The sequence below is a fragment of the Cervus canadensis genome, chromosome 12 (assembly GCF_019320065.1).
Source record: "Cervus canadensis isolate Bull #8, Minnesota chromosome 12, ASM1932006v1, whole genome shotgun sequence".
NCBI classification, from domain to species: domain Eukaryota; kingdom Metazoa; phylum Chordata; class Mammalia; order Artiodactyla; family Cervidae; genus Cervus; species Cervus canadensis.
Window position 1 is genome coordinate 76,477,540 of NC_057397.1, and position 17,484 is coordinate 76,495,023.

The following is a 17,484-nucleotide window of genomic DNA, read 5'->3' on the forward strand; positions in this document are numbered from 1 at the left end:
AATTCCAGCTAATCTATCTCAAATCCTAAAAGATTTGCCATTAAAGTGCTGCACTCAATATGCCAGCAAATTTGGAAAACTCAGCAGGGGTCACAGGACTGCAAAAGGTCAGTTTTCATTCCAGTCTCAAAGAAGGGCAATGCCAAAGAATGTTCAAACTACTCTACGGTTGCATTCATAGCAAGGTTGGCTATGAAATCCTTCAAGGTGGGCTTCGGCAAGATGTGAACCAAGAACTTCCAGATGTCCAAGCTGGATTTAGAAGAGGCAGAGGAACCAGAGATCAAATTGCCAACATTTGTTAGATTATAGAAAAAGCAAGGGAATTCCAGAAAGACTTCTACTTCTGATTTACTGACTATACTAAAGTCTTCGACTGTGTGGATCACAACAAACTGGAAGATTCTTAAAGAGATGGAAATACCAGACCACCTTACCTGTCTCCTGAGAAACCTGTATTCAGGTCAAGAAGCAACAGTTAGAACCAGACATCAAACAACAGATTGGTTCAAAATTGGTAAAGGAGTATGACAAGGCTGTATACTGTCACTCTGCTTACTTAACTTATATGCAGAGTACATCATGTGAAATGCTGGCATGGATGAATTACAAGCGGGAATCAAGACTGCCAAGAGAAATATCAACAGCTTCAGATATGCAGATGACACCACATTTATGGCAGAAAACGAAGAACTAAAGAGCCTCTTGATGAAAGTGAAACAGGAGAGTGAAAAAGTTGGCTTAAAACTGAACACTCAGAAAACTAAGATCATGGCATCCAGACCCATCACTTCATGGCAAATAGATGGGGAAACAGTGGAAACAGAGAGACTTTATTTTGGGGGCTCCAAAATCATTGCAGATGGTGACTGCAGCATGAAATTAAAAGATGCTTGCTCCTTGGAAGAAAAGTTATGACCAACCTAGACAGCATATTAAAAAGCAGAGACATTACTTTGCCAGCACAAGTCTGTCTAGTCAAGGCTATGGTTTTTCCAGTAGTCATGTATGGATGTGAGAGTTGGACTATAAAGAAAAATGAGTGCCAAAGAACTTTTGCTTTTGAACTGTGGTGTTGGAGAAGACTCTTGAGAGTCCCTTGGACTGCAAGGAGATCCAACCAGTCCATCCTAAAGGAAGTCAGTCCTGAATATTCATTGGAAGGACTGATGCTGAAGCTGAAACTCCAATACTTTGGCCACCTGATGCGAAGAGCTGACTCATTTGAAAAGACCCTGATGCTGGGAAAGATTGAAGGCAGGAGAAGAAGGGGATGACAGAGGATGAGATGGTTGGATGGTATCACCAACTCAATGGACATGAGTTTGAGTAAACTCCAGGAGATGGTGATGGATAGGGAGGCCTGGCATGCTGTAGTCCATGGGGTCACAAAGAGTCAGACATGACTGAGTGAACAGACTGAAAATCACTGTGGACGGTGACTGTAGCCATGAAATTAGAAGACACTTGCTCCTTGGAAGGAAAGCTATGACCAACCTAGACAGGCTATTAAAATGCAGAGACATCACTTTGTTGACGAAGGTCCGTATAGTCAAAGCTATAGTTTTTCCCGTAGTCATGTACAGATGTGAGAGTTGGACCATAAAGAAGGCTGAGTGACAAAGAATTGATGCTTTTGAACTGTGGTGCTGGAGAAGACTTTTGAGAGTCCCTTGGACAGCAAGGAGATCAAACCAGTACATTGTAAAGGAAATCAACCCTAAATATTCACTGGAAGGACTGATGCTGAAGCTGAAGCTCCAATACTTAGGCCACCTGATGTGAAGAGCCAACTCATTGGAAAGACCTTGATGTGGGAAAGACTGAGGGCAGGAGGAGAAGGGGATGACAGAGAATGAGATGACTGGATAGCATTATTGACTCAATAGACATGCAAAACCTGGGAGGTGGTAAGGCACAGGGAAGACTGGCGTGCTGCAGTCCATGGGATCGCAAGGAGTCGGACAGGGTTTAGCGACTGAACAACATCAACAACAGATTTAGTAAATTTTCAACATCAGCAAGGAATACTGATAGGTAAAGGTCATTAAAATTCAGTGTTTGGAGAAGGAGAAATATCATATGACATCCTTTATATGCAGAGTTCTAAAAGAAATAATACAAATGAACTTACAAAACAGAAACAGACTTAGAGAACAAACATGGTTGCCTGGGGGAAGGATGGGGGAAGGGATAGTTAGGGAGTTTGGGATGGGCATGTACACACTGCTATATGTAAAATGGATAACCGACAAGGACTTAGGTATAGCACACGGAACTCTGCTCCGTCAGCCTGGATGGGAGGGGCGTTTAGAGGAGAATGGATACATGTATATACATGGCTGAGTCCCTTCCCTATTTACCTGAAACTATCACAACGCTCTTTGTTAATTGGCTATACCCCAATACAAAAGAGAAAGTTAAAAAAAATTCACTGTCTCACCCAATTCATCTTGAATCCTACTATAAATCATCGACAATTATGCTATGTATTGAGTTCTTCTAAGTCCTCTGCAAAACACACACGAGGATACATACACAGAAACACAAGTATATTTCCTCCTTTCTTTAGCAATACTGACATCTCCAGTAAAATAACAAAAGTGAGAAGCATTTCATAATTGAAAAGAGCTACAGAGTGTCCATCTCTAGTTGTTCAGGACTCTGCTTTAAATTGACAAGAATCACTAGTTGGTTAAGTCATTTTTCTAACCAAACTAATTTCTTATAGGATGTGATAAGGAGCCAAACGTGGGTGTTACATGATTTTTACCTTTTCTCACAAAGGTATGTGAATGCCAATCTGACTAAGAAAATATAAAACATGGTTTAGTAACGTAAACAGAGGAAGGACTAAGGTGAAAATGAACAGTGCAGTCATTCTTGCCGTGAGACTCCCACCCGGCTCCAGGGCCAGGAGTGCTCGCTACGAGAGATTTAGGCATCCCCACCTCATTCATCCATCCATCCATCCATTCAGCGGATTTCAAAATGAAAATTCAGCAAGTTTTCCAAGACATTAAATACATCTGATGTAGAAATAGCAGCCATGCAACTAAGATCTGGGATTCATTGCAAATGTAGAAATATTAGGGCTTTAGAAAGCAGTTTAGGTCATAATTTTTGAAGATTATATTGTTCTTCCCCTCATTTTAGTAAAGGACTTGATTCTATAAATTTAGTATTTATAATAAAACATTTATCATTGTTGTTTTGTCACTGAGTCATGTCCAGCTCTTTGCAACTCCATGGACTGCAGCACACCAGGCCTCCCTGTCCTTCGCCATCTCCTGGAGTTTGTTCAAACTCATGTCCATTGAGTCGGTGATAAAACATAGCCTAACATTAATTAAATATACCATTCTTCTGTTACCTTGAATTTACCCTGAGCTGTTTCACTACTGGAATGAACAGCTTTTACAGATGTGTTTGGTACAAATGTATGTTCAGGGCACATGATTTATTCTGAAAGAAGCAGCTACCTTCTTGTGTATTTTTTAAAAACTAGACAGGAAAATAACACAACTTTATATTTGTATAGAGCTTTAGGTCTACAAAATGGTTGACAAGCCTCAGTACATGTTCAAAGATATGCAGAAAGGGGAAGTGATCACTCTGAGCACAATGCGCACAGCACCTCGGGCTCCAGTCCCGCAGGACAGGCACGGTGACCTCCACGGGGCCAGACTGACGGACCAGGACGCACCACAGCGGCCCGAAGGAGCTCAGACCAAGAAAACGTCACTCTGTAGCTGAAGCAACGAGGGAGACAGGGCCCTCACGGAGACGACACCCAGAGACGGAGAGAGACAGACAGGAGAGAGGACACTGCGGCTTACACGCATTCTAGAATTTAAACAGGCACTTAATAAGACAGTGACATGTAGTTATTTGTATTTCATGTAATGGTTTTAGTACCTCTCTTGTATCACTCCAGTTATTGGCAACTGCCAATAGCCATTAGTATGCATGCACAGCAAACAGTGCTATATAAACTCAGACAACTTTACCAAAAAAGTCTATTGATATTAAGCTGTTAATTATAATAAAAATAAATACAGACTCCCTTGCATCATCAGAGGGTGTCCCAGGGCTTTCCCAGTGGCTCAGTGGCAAAGAATTCACCTGCTAATGCTGGAGACATGGTTCGATCCCCAGTCTGGGATTCCTACATGCTGCAGAGCAATCCAGCCTGTGTGCCACAGCTCTGGATCCTGGGCTCCAGAGCCGGGAGCCACGACTGCTGACGCCCACCCACCCAGAGCCCAAGCTCTGCACCAAGGGGAGCTGCTGCAGGGAGGAGCCCAGCCCCCAGTTAGAGAGGAGCCCCGCTCAGCACTATAGAGAAAAGCCCTGCAGCAATGAGGATGAAGCACAGCCAAAAACAAAACTAAAAAGAAAAAAAAGAGAGCCATGAGCAAACCAAGATGTGCTACCATGACCTCCCTCTAATACCTCACGTCACTGTCGTGAAGTCACGTGTTGGAACTGGCTGTGAGATGGCTGACAGAATCAGACGTCTCAGCGAAATCAACCCCCAGCTCAGGGCAGGTGCTTAACAAATACTCATGAGGGTCCATGGCCATGAAAAAGTAAAGACTTTAAGCCTCAGTGATGTGAAATCATCGGGAAATGAGACGTATTCAACAGTGAGCAGAGCAAAGGAAAGATGGGGTCGCCAAGCCTAGCTCTGGCCGCCCTGGGCCAGCGATTCGCCAGAAGACGCCTCCTACTCCCATGCTCAGCAGGGTGAGGCCACTCTTTGTGCTGAGTGTGGGGCTGGTTTTGTCCCAAGAGCACACTGACACCAGAAAACAAAGTGAAAGATTTTTTTTTCCCAGCTGGAAATGTTTTAGGACCATGAAGAGCCAGAGCTTGAATCAGAAAATCATGAGTATCCCTTCAAAGCTATCATAATTAACTACTTCATTAGTGACTTTCAGAAAAGAAACATTTCAGTCATATTTCTCTGCCTTGCCGATTGAATGTTTGAAAAACTCAAATCATGAGACTCTATACTCCTTGATCGTGGTGTGCGTGTGTGCGAATTCATTCAGTCATGTCTGACTCTTTGCGACCCCATGGACTGTAACCCGCCAGGATCCTCTGTCCATGGGATTCTCCAGGCAAGAATCCTGGAGTGGGTTGTCATGCCCTCCTCCAGGGGATCTTCCTGACCCAGGGATTGAATCTGCATCTCTTACATCTCCTGCATTGGCAGGCGGGTTCTTGATCCTGGCAGTATTGCAATTTTTCCAAATATGACACCATCGTCCACTAGATTTGATGTCAAATATTTTGAATCACTTCTAGAGTTTGTGAAGGATTTGTGTACCTTCCATCAACCAAGTCCTGTCTCTAAAGCCATGTTCATCCAATGACATGTCAAAGAGTCTGTGTGTTCCATCATCAAAGAGAGAAGCAGGAGGGTGGGTATGCAGGAAGGGAAGAGGGAAGAAGATGAAGATCCTTATAAAGAGGGAAAATAAGTCAAGGAAATAAAATCTTCTGCAGGTTTCCTCAACCTTTACTTAATCAGACTGAAGACGGCACATGTGATAAACAGAACCATATGTCAGCTAATAACTCAAGTAACACTCTCAAGAGAGTTTGACTATGTGCGTCTTGACTGCATGACCTGGGCAGCTGTGCTTGAGTTCAGCCTTCTTTTTCACACACTTTCGGTCATTCCCTTGCTGTTAGAAGATGCTGTCGCCTCTGCTGCAGTAACCTGCCTAGGAGCCTTCCCCTCTTCTTCTAATTTCTTCTTCTTTTCCTGGGATTTCAAAATCAGAAGGGAGAGCCTGTGTGGTAGATCACATTACTGCTCCTAATTATTTACTGCTCTTGTGTAAAGGATTATGTGCTTCCACCCACTGCCAAGGAACGTGGAGGACAGCGTCCTTGTGGAAAGAATATATGTCTCTCCTCCACGGGCTTCACGTGCCCTACTGGCCCCAGTGAGCTTCAAATGGAAGTGAGAAATGCCTCATCCAAGCAGAAGCTCCGAACCCAGCCAGAAACCCCGGGATGGACACGTGACTCGATCCTGCACCAGGATGTCAGCAGGACGTAGGGGCACACGCTCTCTGCCCTCAGCTCTGGTCCCTCTGCCCAGGACGCAGACTCAGTCCTGCAGATGGGGCAGCCGGGACGTGAGAGGTGTCAGGATGCACATTGCTATGCAGAATGACCACGCGGAGAGAGAAGGCCATGAGATGCTCACAGCCGGCTAAGGCGTTGAACAAAGCAGAGCAGACGCAGAGCCCCATTGCCTGGCCCCACCCCGAGAAGGGCACGCTCGGACCAGGCCAGCTCCTTCACACCAGACTCTAAATGAAAGTGCCCGTGGGGCAGGGAGCACTTGGCCAACAGTCAGCATCCTGAACTAAGAAATGCACAAACCGCTAAGGCTTTCTTTTCTCATCACAAGCTTGCAGAAGCTGACTAAGCCAGGCGTGTTACAATGGAATGCAGAACAAGAGGAGGGTGAGTTAGGGCCCAAGACCCTCTCGGGAGAGAGTTCTAGCAGTTCCTCCTGGGCGTCCCTCCTCCTGAGATACACACCGACTCTCCAGGTGGGGAAGCTTCAGCAGGGTAACCCACTGTTACCACTATGAATGATGACTTCCATCCCCTTCATCTGAAGTCCCCTCAGCCCTTAACTTATAACCCGTCAGATACACAATAGCATGTCTGTTTTTCAGAGGGTTAAAAGCTGTTGAGGGAAAAAAAAGGTAATAGAACTTTTCTATTACACAGCTGGCATCTTGTATAGAGAAAAAACCAATACCCTTTGCCAGGTTGCATAAAGGTTACTCTGCAATCCCAATCCAAATTTTAAGAAAACATTGTGCTTACACTATGAAGTAAATAAGTCTTCAGTTTTTGAAAACTAGAAAACAAAACTTATCTGGGTCTTCTTTCCATCAGCTCCTTACCTTCTGTGGACTCTTTGATATGGAGGCGCTTGTTGAGTTCATCCAGTTTGTTCTTCATGTGTGAAAATAAAAGACAAACAGAGAAAAGGGGAAAGAAAACAGATCAGAAATGGTCTTTCTTTCCAGCTCCCTTCTCTCTATTCAGTACCCAGCTAAATTCAAAATAGGATCCTAAGCTTCACCAATATCACACACTCTGTAAAGTGTTACTACTTTATCTCAAATTGACACTGAGGCTCTACTTCTCAGCCATCTATGGTGTTGAACATGCTATTTAATCTCTTCATGACTCTGCTTCCTTTTCCTAAAACCATGGATAATCATGGGACCAGCCTCCCATGTCGATGATGAGGATTAGGGCACATATATATAAATTAACTCTAATATTGCCCCAAAAGTTTGGACTAATCTCTAGGTACACTAAAGTGATTCCCAAACGAATTTATAAAATTGCCTTTTCTGAAGTAGAAATGGAATGACCCAGCAATGCTGAAACTGTCATCGCTCAACAATTCCATTTCCCGCTGTAGATCCTGGAGACATTCTAGCATGCGTGCAGAGACACTGGCAGTAACGTCTACAGCAGTATTGTCTGGAGGCTGTAACAGTTGGAAATTACCAAGCATCCTCAAGTAGCAAAATGAATAAAATCATGAAGCAGTAGTTGTACTGTTATGCATTATAATAATTATTGATATTAGCAATAAAAATGAATGAGATAAAACTTCATGTATTAATTTGTAAAAAATCTTAAAAATACAGTGATCAACAAATAAATGCAGGATACATATGTTATAACAGTATTTACATAAAAAATATAAAACATCCAGGGGACTTCCCTGGCGGTCCAGTGGCTAAGACTCCACACTTCCAGTGTAGGGGCTGTCAGTTCAATCCCTGGTGTGGGAATTGGATCCAGAATGCTTCGAGGAGCAGCCAAAAAAAATCTTTTTAATAAAAAATAAAATATTCAAAACTATACTATAGGTTATTTTAGGGAACTATGCTAAAGGTATCTTGATACATTATTTGAGATACCGTATGGAGTGAAAGTACAGAGTCCTCCATGGCAATTACACGGCTTCCTCGGTGGCTCGGTGGTGAAGAATCCACCTACTAATGCAGGGGACTCGAGTTGGATCCCTGGGTCAGGGAGATCCCCTGGAGAAGGGCATGGCAACCCACTGCAGCATTCCTGCCTGGAGAAGCCATGGACAGAGGAGCCTGGAAGGCTGCAGCCCATGGGGTCACAAAGAGTCAGCCACGCCTGAGTGACTAAGCGCAGCACAGGATACTAGTTATTAGCTCTGAGGTAGGAAGGAAGTGGGATTGGGGTGGGGGTGTCACGCGGAGCTTCTATTCCATCTTTAACGTTTTCTCTCTCACAATGTCTGTATTGAAGTATTCATTTTATTAATCTTTATACCTTTTTTGTATGTCTGTTTTTTTGTTGTTTTTTTTTTTTAAGAAAAGTAGTCTTTTGGAGAAAACCATTGAGGAAATAAAGATGATCTAGAATCCCTCCAAAATAGTTTAAGATAAAAGAACCAAAATATTTCTTGTTTTCCAAAGGAAAGGCAATTCAGAAAACAAAATCTAATAGATGCCTCTAAAAATATAACTGGAATTCACTTCAAAGACCATTTCCTGTTGACTTGGGCAACTCAACTCCTCCAGCTGAAGTCTTAGAATTACCTACTTTAATTAGCGCTGTTAGTTCTCATCAGGAGCTAAAGTAGGAGGCATTAAAGGGGATGTAGGACTACCCTGGCAGTACAGTGGTTAAGACTTAGCCTTCTAATGCAGGGGCTGAGGGTTCAACTCCTGGTCGGGGAGTTAGGATCCTTTTTTGGCCTTGAGGCCAAAAAACCAAAACATAAAACAGAAGCAGTATTGAAACAAATTCAACAAAGACTTTAAAAATGGTCCACATTTAAAAAAAAAAAAAAAAAGAAAACTTAAAAAGATAATGAGCTCATATATAAAAAAATAAGGCATGGGTGGAGGGAAATGAAGCAAACTTCCTGTCACAGTGGGCCTCCCAAACTGTGTCTCCCAGGCAACAAGGAACCCTAGAAGGTAGACAATGGGGAGGGGGAAGACCAGTAAGAAAACTATTTTCCACTTCTCTCAGGTCTAATGGAAAGATCACACATTTGCCTGTAATAAAACCACACATGCAAAAATTGTGGATTGCTTTGCTTTGTGTTGGAAGCCTATCAACTCAGTGTGGTAACACTGATTGTATCTTGCTGTCAAGAGTACTGATTGGCAACTTTAAAGGTCATTGATCAATATAAAATTCAGTAAGCAAATCACTATCGGCTATACTCCAGTACAAAAGAAAAAGCTGAAAAATATCCACTGGGATTTTGAATGAGATTGCTTTGAATCTATAGATGAATTTAGGAAGAACTGCCATCAATATTGAGTCCTTCAATGAATGATGAGTATCAGATCATTTACTTCAGTTCAGTTCAGTTCAGTCACTCAGTTGTGTCCGACTCTTTTCGACCCCATGGACTGCAGCACACCAGGCCTCCCTGTCCATCACCAACTCCCAGAGTTTACTCAAACTCATGTCCATTGAGTCAGTGATGCCATCCAAGCGTCTCGTTCTCTGTCGTCCCCTTCTCATTTATTTAGGTCTTCTTTAATTTCTCTCAAACTGTTTTCTAGTTTTCAGCATTCCTAGATATTTTATATTTTTAACACTATTGTAAATGTTTTAAAATTTCATTATCCAATTGTCTGTTGCTATATTTAGAAATACAATTGATTTTTAGATATGAGAAAAATATCATTACTGGACATGTGTTTGTTTCAATAACTGTCCCAACTTGCTGTGTGGGGTAGCGCCTGTTTGCACGCCCACCCCCCACCCTGTTGCCCCCTTCCCTCCCCTGCCCTGTGCCTGGGAGACTGATGTCTAGGGACGCATCAAAGAGCAAGCTTGCCCTTTGGCTGGGCGCCAACAGCGAGTGGCACTAGCAGGGGTAGCGAGGACGTGTTTACACCCCCAGCTTCCTCTCTGCCAGGCTGCGGTGTATTCACTGCACCCATCAACCAAATTTCAGTCCCCTCCTACAGGCTTCTTTCTCCATGTGCTGGTAACTATTCCTCCCCTTTCTTGTTGAAATCCAGATTGGTACCCTGGGAGCCCCAGGCGCCTTTACCATCCCTCCTCGATTTCCCTCTACCCTGCCAGCTTTGTAAATAGTCTGCTCATTAAATGTGATTGAAACAATCCCTTTAAGCCTCCTTGAAAAATCTCTTCTGCGTGGGCCATCTGTTTCCTATTGGGACCATGACTGTAGACATGTGATCCAGGTTAAAAAAAAGAAAAACGTTTGGTTAGGAGTTGTGACTCCACAGAATAGTATGAATTTTATTCTTTGCTCTTCATTATCTACGCCTGTGCTGTCCAATATGGTGGCCACAAGCCACTAAATGAAATTAAAAATTTAGTTCCAAGTGCTCGAAAGCTATGTAGCTAGTAACTACTATTTTGGACAATGCAGATAGACCGCGCATACCATCAGAGAAAGTTCTATCGGACAGCACTGCTCTACACCCAACAGGCTCTTCCATGATAAACAAAAAAGATTACTTCTACCTTTGGCTCTAGCTTATCATCACAGGTACAGCCCAGGTCAAAATCAGACTGAAGGTACATAACCCCTGGGTAGGTGGGTCTGGTGACTTCCTCTGGCATAGTCGGTCTGAAGATGTTGGTACGCAGGAGATGGTTCAAACTCCCGTGGGTCCCGTTATTCGGAGCTGGCTTCAGTCCTAGGAGATCTGATGAGAAGAAAGAAAAGGGCCAGGTACTTTGTAAAAATTTTTGAAGAGATAGGTGGAGAGTCAAAACCATTCACCTCCCAAGGGCCGGAAAACTTGGAACACAAATCAGAATGGGATACAACCAAATTTAGACGGTAGGCTCCCTTCTTAGTTCCTAAGTCATCCTTGCCTGATGAGGTCTTGGCAACAACTTTCTAAAATAGCATCTTCATGGCCTGATATCAAGAGAGACATTCCCCAAAAGAGTGAAGGAATAGGGCCTTGCTTCGCCACCCTTTCTGTCTGTGACAGCTACAACCCAAGGACCATCAGCGTCAGGATCATCGCCTTTCTGCTTCTCCGTGAGACTTTTATCCCGAGTTTTGAAGTGGGGCTTATGATCAATAAATAACCTCGGGCCTGCCCTCTCATGCACTGCACAGAAGAACGGGGACAAGAGGAGGCTTTGGCCGTGTGCCCTGAAGGGCCGCTGTGAAATGAACAGGCTGATTTCACAGCAAGTGAGAAGGCTGCCAAGCAGGCACACAGGGACTGGCCTGAGCCGAGAGGAGGGCCGGGGAGCGCCAGCAGCCCAGAGGGGAAGGGAACCCAGGAGACCCGACGTGCAGACTCCCCCTCTAACCGCCAGACTGGCACTCCCTCACTAAATAGGAAAAGCTGTCCTCATCCAGCAACTAGAGACTCCAGGAAGAAAAATAATTAGGAGCACATAAATAGCTGGCCAGGAGGTGAGCTGGCAAGCCGTGCGCTGGGCTGCGATGGGAGAGATGGAGGTGGGGGAAGGTTCTGTGCCGAGCTCCCACTTCACCCGGCCTGCGACCGGTGGTGTCAGACTGTAATGCTATGTTAGATCAGCCGGAGGCTGCCAACAGCAACACCATGAAAACTCCCCATTAGTCAACTGTTGAAGGAAGACAAAGAAGCCTTAGAAGGGGGATGATATTCTGTCCCTTGAACCAATGGGCAAATTACAGCATTTTTTTAATGAAAAGATGAGGTGATCCCAGAAAACAGACACCTCATTTCTTTCTCCGACATCGAAACGAGTTCATATATTAACTCCGGATTGTTTTCCTGGTTTTGATGAAATAAGTGACTTACCACACATAACATTGTAAAGTTCAATGTTTTCAAATGGAGGTACTTTGGTCTTGTACTTAAATGTTGGGCCATAACCTACAAAAACAGTCTTCCAAAAGAAAAGAAAACAAAAACAATTAGGCATTGCTAATATCCAGGAGCAACCCTCCCTTGAGTTATGAATGCTTTGCAAGCTTCACTCACACCTCCGTTCCCATCCTTTTTCAGAACCTCTACAATACACTTCGATTCATAGTTCTGGGAGCATACCTGCATACTGTTGACCTTGTTATCAAATCCATGGTCTCCCTGGAAAAAACATTTTCCTGATGGTTTCTTATAAACCTCCAAAGGTTTCCTAGAGCAAAATGATTGTACAATCAATCAGGACTTCTCATAAAATCACTCTGATAGAAAAAAAAAAAGATCTCTAAGAAGTGGATTTTACTAATACAAGCGTGTTCCTCTCCACTTTCACTGCATCATTCCCAGGGTGATGAAAGATGAGGCTGTCTTTTTGCCCCCAGTGCTCTGGCTCTGACGTTCAGCCTAGGACAGATTGGGACCTGAGGTCTGGCGCCCTCCTCCTGTCTCACGGACACACTGAGCAAAGCGCTGGTCACAGGTACAGACACACCCTGCAGGTGCTACACGCTCTGTCCCAGACCACCCCAATTAAGAGACTCTCACGACAAAGGAGTCACGCGAAGCTTTTGGTTTCCCAGTGCATATAAAAGTTATATTTACACTATACTGCATTAAGTATGCAGTAGCATTATGTCTAAGAAAACAATGCACATACCCTAATTTAAAAATAGCGCTGTTGGAGAAAGGGCACCAATAGACTTTCTCGATGCAGAGTTGCCACAAACCTTCAGCTGTCTGCCCACGTGCCCCACTGGCTCTAGGACTGAAAGATTCTCTGCTCTGGGACCAGGTCTGTCTGGCTCACTTCTTTGTGCCCGTCACTAGGCTTGTGCTAAGCACACACCCAGCTGGCGCTTTTAAAATGTGTGATGTTTGATCAATGAACAGAGATCTGTATTCCACAGAAATATTTGCATACAGATTTCCCTGTCAACAATGTATCTGGTAACACCGCCAGGAAGTGTAGCCGATGGTAAGCCTAACACACGTGATAGTGGCACCGCTTAACAGGAGCCACGCCTCACCGGGGCAGTGGCTCTGTTTAGAAGCAGAAAACGGAAACCTGGCTCTCGAGACATCAAAAGCATTTGAACTTCCTTGTTGTGACAGGAAGATGCCGTTTGCTTAGAGTCATGTAGCAGTTTTCCAAAACACTTACATGTTTATTAAGACAAATATTTCCTAAGTACGTACAGGTACATGGCACTGCAGTACAGCGCTTGGGAAAAACAAAGAAATTGAATGTTTGAGTCCTTGATCTTGGAAAAGTACTCTCACCTTGGGGTAATAAGATATGTGTGTATACAGCTCAACAGTTCAAGTTAAGTTGAGAAGATGTGCTGCTGATTAAAATGGCTGGCTTTGGTCTATGCTAATCTGCTCAACTGTCTTCATGTTTTACTTAACTTCTACTGAACTCCCAAGTTTTCTTCATCAAAACATACGTGTCCCCTGCAATGGAAGTGTGGCTTTTTAACCACTGGGTCACCAGGGAAGTCAGGAAATTTCTTTTTATAATGTCTAATGACCTTACAGCAATGCAGCTGCCTTATAGAACTACATACAGTGGGGGGGGTTAGTCGCTCAGTTGTGTCCAACTCTTTGCGACCCCATGGACTGTGGCCCGCCAGGCTCCTCTGTCCTTGGGATTCTCTAGGCAAGAATACCGGAGTGGGTAGCCATTCCCTTCTCCAGGGGATCTTCCGACGCAGGGATTGAACCCAGGTCTCCCGCATTGCAGGCAGATTCTTTACCGTCTGAGCCTTCAGGGAAGTCCTCGGGGCCGAGGGGATGGTTATGAAGGTGAGAAACAGGGACTGCCTGTCCCCGAGGTACCTGGCGACGTGCCATCTGCGCTCCACCAGTAAATGGACGTCTTCGATCCTTCTGTTGTTGGCGTAGTGCAAACGTTTGGGAAGGTGCTGTTTCATGTAAGGCTTAAAGTGCTGGTCTGGTTTTTTACACTGAAATATAAACAGACATTGAATTTTGCATGGAGAGTCTTCTGGAAAAGCCCAAGATATTCTCTCCAGAAAGCTGAAGGAGGTTTTAAGTCAAAGGAAAGGCTAATTAGTAAGTAAATGGAATTTGTGACCCCCCTCCCCATCAAATAATAAAAGTGGAAAACACATAGATTCAAACGGGATTAGGTAACGTTGAAGACGAGGCTGTGGTTTTTCCAGTGGTCATGTATGGATGTGAGAGTTGGACTATAAAGAAAGCTGAGCGCTGAAGAATTGATGCTTTTGAAATGTGGTGTTGGAGAAGACTCTTAAGTGTCCCTTGGACTGCAAGGAGATCCAACCAGTCCATCCTGGGGGAGATCAGTCCTGGGTATTCATTGGAAGGACTGATGCTGAAGCTGAAACTCCAATACTTTGGCCACCTGATGTGAAGAACTGACTCACTTGAAAAGACCCTGATGCTGGGAAAGATTGAAGGCAGGAGGAGAAGGGGACGACAGAGGATGAGATGGTTGGATGGCATCATCGACTCCACGGGACGTGAGTTTGGGTGGACTCTTGGAGCTGGTGATGGACAGGGAGGCCTGGCAAGCTGCGGTTCATGGGGTTGTAAAGAGGTGGACACGACTGAGCGACTGAATTGAACTGAATGTTGAAGAAGACATGGAATGGTATCACAGAGGGGAGTTAGACGTTTTTAAGATATGTCCCTGACTGGTGGGACCGTCACACAGAGCAGCTCAAACCCCAAGGCTTTTCTCAAACACTCTAAGTCCAGGGGTGGGGTGGGGGGTGGGGCAGAGAGGAGGGAGCAGTGAGGTTCATGAGGTCACCTCCTCAGGCGCTTTTAAGCTCTCTAATCTAGATGGGGAAACGGAATGGGGCCTGCGCAGACCTGGTTCAGAAAGTGCAAGGGTCTGTTTAACCAAGGATGAAGGTTTTTCAGCCCTAATGGCATGATCAAATATTCCCATTCTGGATCATTGCCAAGACCATTAGGGAGCCCGCTGCTGTCCATGGGCCAGGATTTCTGAAAGCTCTTAGGGAAATAAACAACACTGGATGGCAGGGTGGTGAGGAAAACGCTCCTCTCATCCTACAGGGAGGTGAGCACAGGAGGCGAGTGTGTGGAAGTTACTCCAAGCGCAGAGTCCCGGGACACGCAACACTTACCGTGAGATTAGCAATAATGACTTTAGGGTCATCTGTTCAAAGAGAGAAGGAGAGAGAGTTCAGAAGTGTTGACAGGAGTCACCGAGAGAAACCAATGTTGCAGTAAGAAACTCAGTCCTTTTCTTTTTCTTCTGGAAGAGTTATTTAGATTTTGGTTCAAGCACATGCAAAACTCTGTGTGGGTATTTAATAGTTTAGTAAGTGAAATACATCAAAATAAGTAGAAATTCCAATGGTAAATGTCCCTGCTAAGTCTGGGTCAACTTTTCTGAAAGGGAATTCCTCCTTTCAGAGCACCAGGATGTTGCTGGGTAAATGGCTTTTTAAAATTCTCCCAGCCGACTCACAGACTTAGAGAACTTATGATTGCCGGCGGGGGGAGGTTGCAGGGAAGGGATGGTTAGGAAGTTTGCAATGGACATATACACACCGCTATATTTAAAGTGGACGACCAACAGGGACCTGCTGTAGGGCACAGGGAACTCTGCTCGATGTTACGTGGCAGCCTGGGCGGGAGGGGAGGGGGTTTGGGGAGAATGGATACATGCGTATGTATGGCCAAGTCTCTCTGCTGTCCGCCTGAAACTATCACAGCATTGTTATCAGCTATACCCCAATATAAAATTAAAAGTTAAAACCCTCCTAAAGGGTCCCTCTGGAGCCTGGATTGAGTTTACTTTAAATTAAACATCAGGAACTATCCTGAGGCATTTGGGCCTTTGAATGGAGCTCCCTACGTAGCTGTAGATCTTTGAAACAAGTGACCGTTCACCTTTAAGATGGATCTTCTAATCCACTGAGTTATTTTTTCTAAAGGGGGTTTGGTTCCCTCAGTAATATCACAAGTCTAATGACACGAGTGCCTGCCCCTTCTCCGTCTCTCTCTCACACACACAGACACACAGACACAGACACAGACACACACACACACACACACAGACAGACACACACACACAGACACACACACACAGACACACACACACAGACACACACACACAGACACACACACACAGACACACAGACACAGACACACAGACACACACACAGACACACACACACAGACACACACACAGACACACAGACACACACACACACAGACACACACACAGACACACACACACACACACACACACAGACACACACACACACAGACACACACACACACACAGCACACACACACACAGACACACACACACACACAGACACACACACACACAGACACACACACACACACAGACACACACACACACACAGACACACACACAGACAGACACACACAGACAGACACAACACACAGACACACAGACACACACAACACACACACACAGACACACAGACACACACATCACACAGACAACACACACAGACACAGACACACACACACAAACATGACACACACACACAGACACACACACACAGACACACACACACACAGACACACACACACAGACACACACACACACAGACACACACACACAGACAGACACACAGACAGACACACACAGACAGACACACACACACAGACACACACACACACAGACACACACACACACAGACACACACACAGACACACACACACACACAGACACACACACACACACACAGACACACACACACACACAGACACAGACACACACACAGACACAGACACACAGACACAGACACACAGACACAGACACACACACACACACACACACACACACATGTACGGAACTCCTTTTCACTACCAGCAAATAAAGGATATTTTAGTCAATATCCTGAACTAGCTAAAAGCAAAGCTATGCAAATAATAGCTGTGTGTAAACTGTGGACAGGATTGTATTATCTGAAGGTCCCCTTTTGAGTGTGGGGGAGTGGGGAAAAAGAGGAGATTGTAGGTTGGTTGGATTTTGTTTTGTTTTCCAAAAATTTGCTTCAGCATGTCATTATAGAATCAGCAGAAAAGGAAAGCAGCATTCGGAAGAGATACGGACAGGCGGGGGGCGCCGTCCCCCGAATGTAAACACCCGCGGAGCAGGTCGTGCCTGTCATTTCCTGCTGCATCCCCCAGGCCCGGGGCATCATCAGCGCGCAGTAAGCGTGCTAGTCAACAGAAGCAAAGACTTGTGGAGGCTGGTGCAAATACACTAGTAAGCTTGCCTGGCCGCATAAATGTGCACCCTTCAAAGACAACGTTCAGAATCTCACTTCTAAAGCTATGAAATTTGAAGATAAATGTGGATTCCCTTCTACTTAAATTGGGCTTAAAATTTAGCTGCATCTTTCAAAGGCAAGCAGATAAGTAACAATGGTAGCCACAATCATTAACCCAGATGGCATCCGTTCCACATGCAGCCTCTCTGTAACAGCATTGCAGGCACTGCCTCTCTGGTCAC

General features: G+C 44.8%; 1 protein-coding gene across 8 annotated transcripts in view; it reads right to left on the minus strand.

Annotated features, from left to right (window-relative positions):
* The window catches only part of ENPP2 (ectonucleotide pyrophosphatase/phosphodiesterase 2), a 128,551-nt gene that overhangs the window by 20,093 nt on the left and 90,974 nt on the right, over positions 1 to 17,484 (minus strand). For all 8 annotated transcript variants that reach the window (XM_043484127.1, XM_043484125.1, XM_043484123.1 and 5 more), the window contains 6 exons: positions 15,110 to 15,141; positions 13,809 to 13,936; positions 12,096 to 12,183; positions 11,847 to 11,934; positions 10,558 to 10,742; positions 6,942 to 6,993 (listed from right to left, as the gene is read on the minus strand). In XM_043484127.1, coding sequence (XP_043340062.1) covers positions 6,942 to 6,993; positions 10,558 to 10,742; positions 11,847 to 11,934; positions 12,096 to 12,183; positions 13,809 to 13,936; positions 15,110 to 15,141 — 573 coding nt within the window. The remainder of the gene's footprint in view (positions 1 to 6,941; positions 6,994 to 10,557; positions 10,743 to 11,846; positions 11,935 to 12,095; positions 12,184 to 13,808; positions 13,937 to 15,109; positions 15,142 to 17,484) is intronic.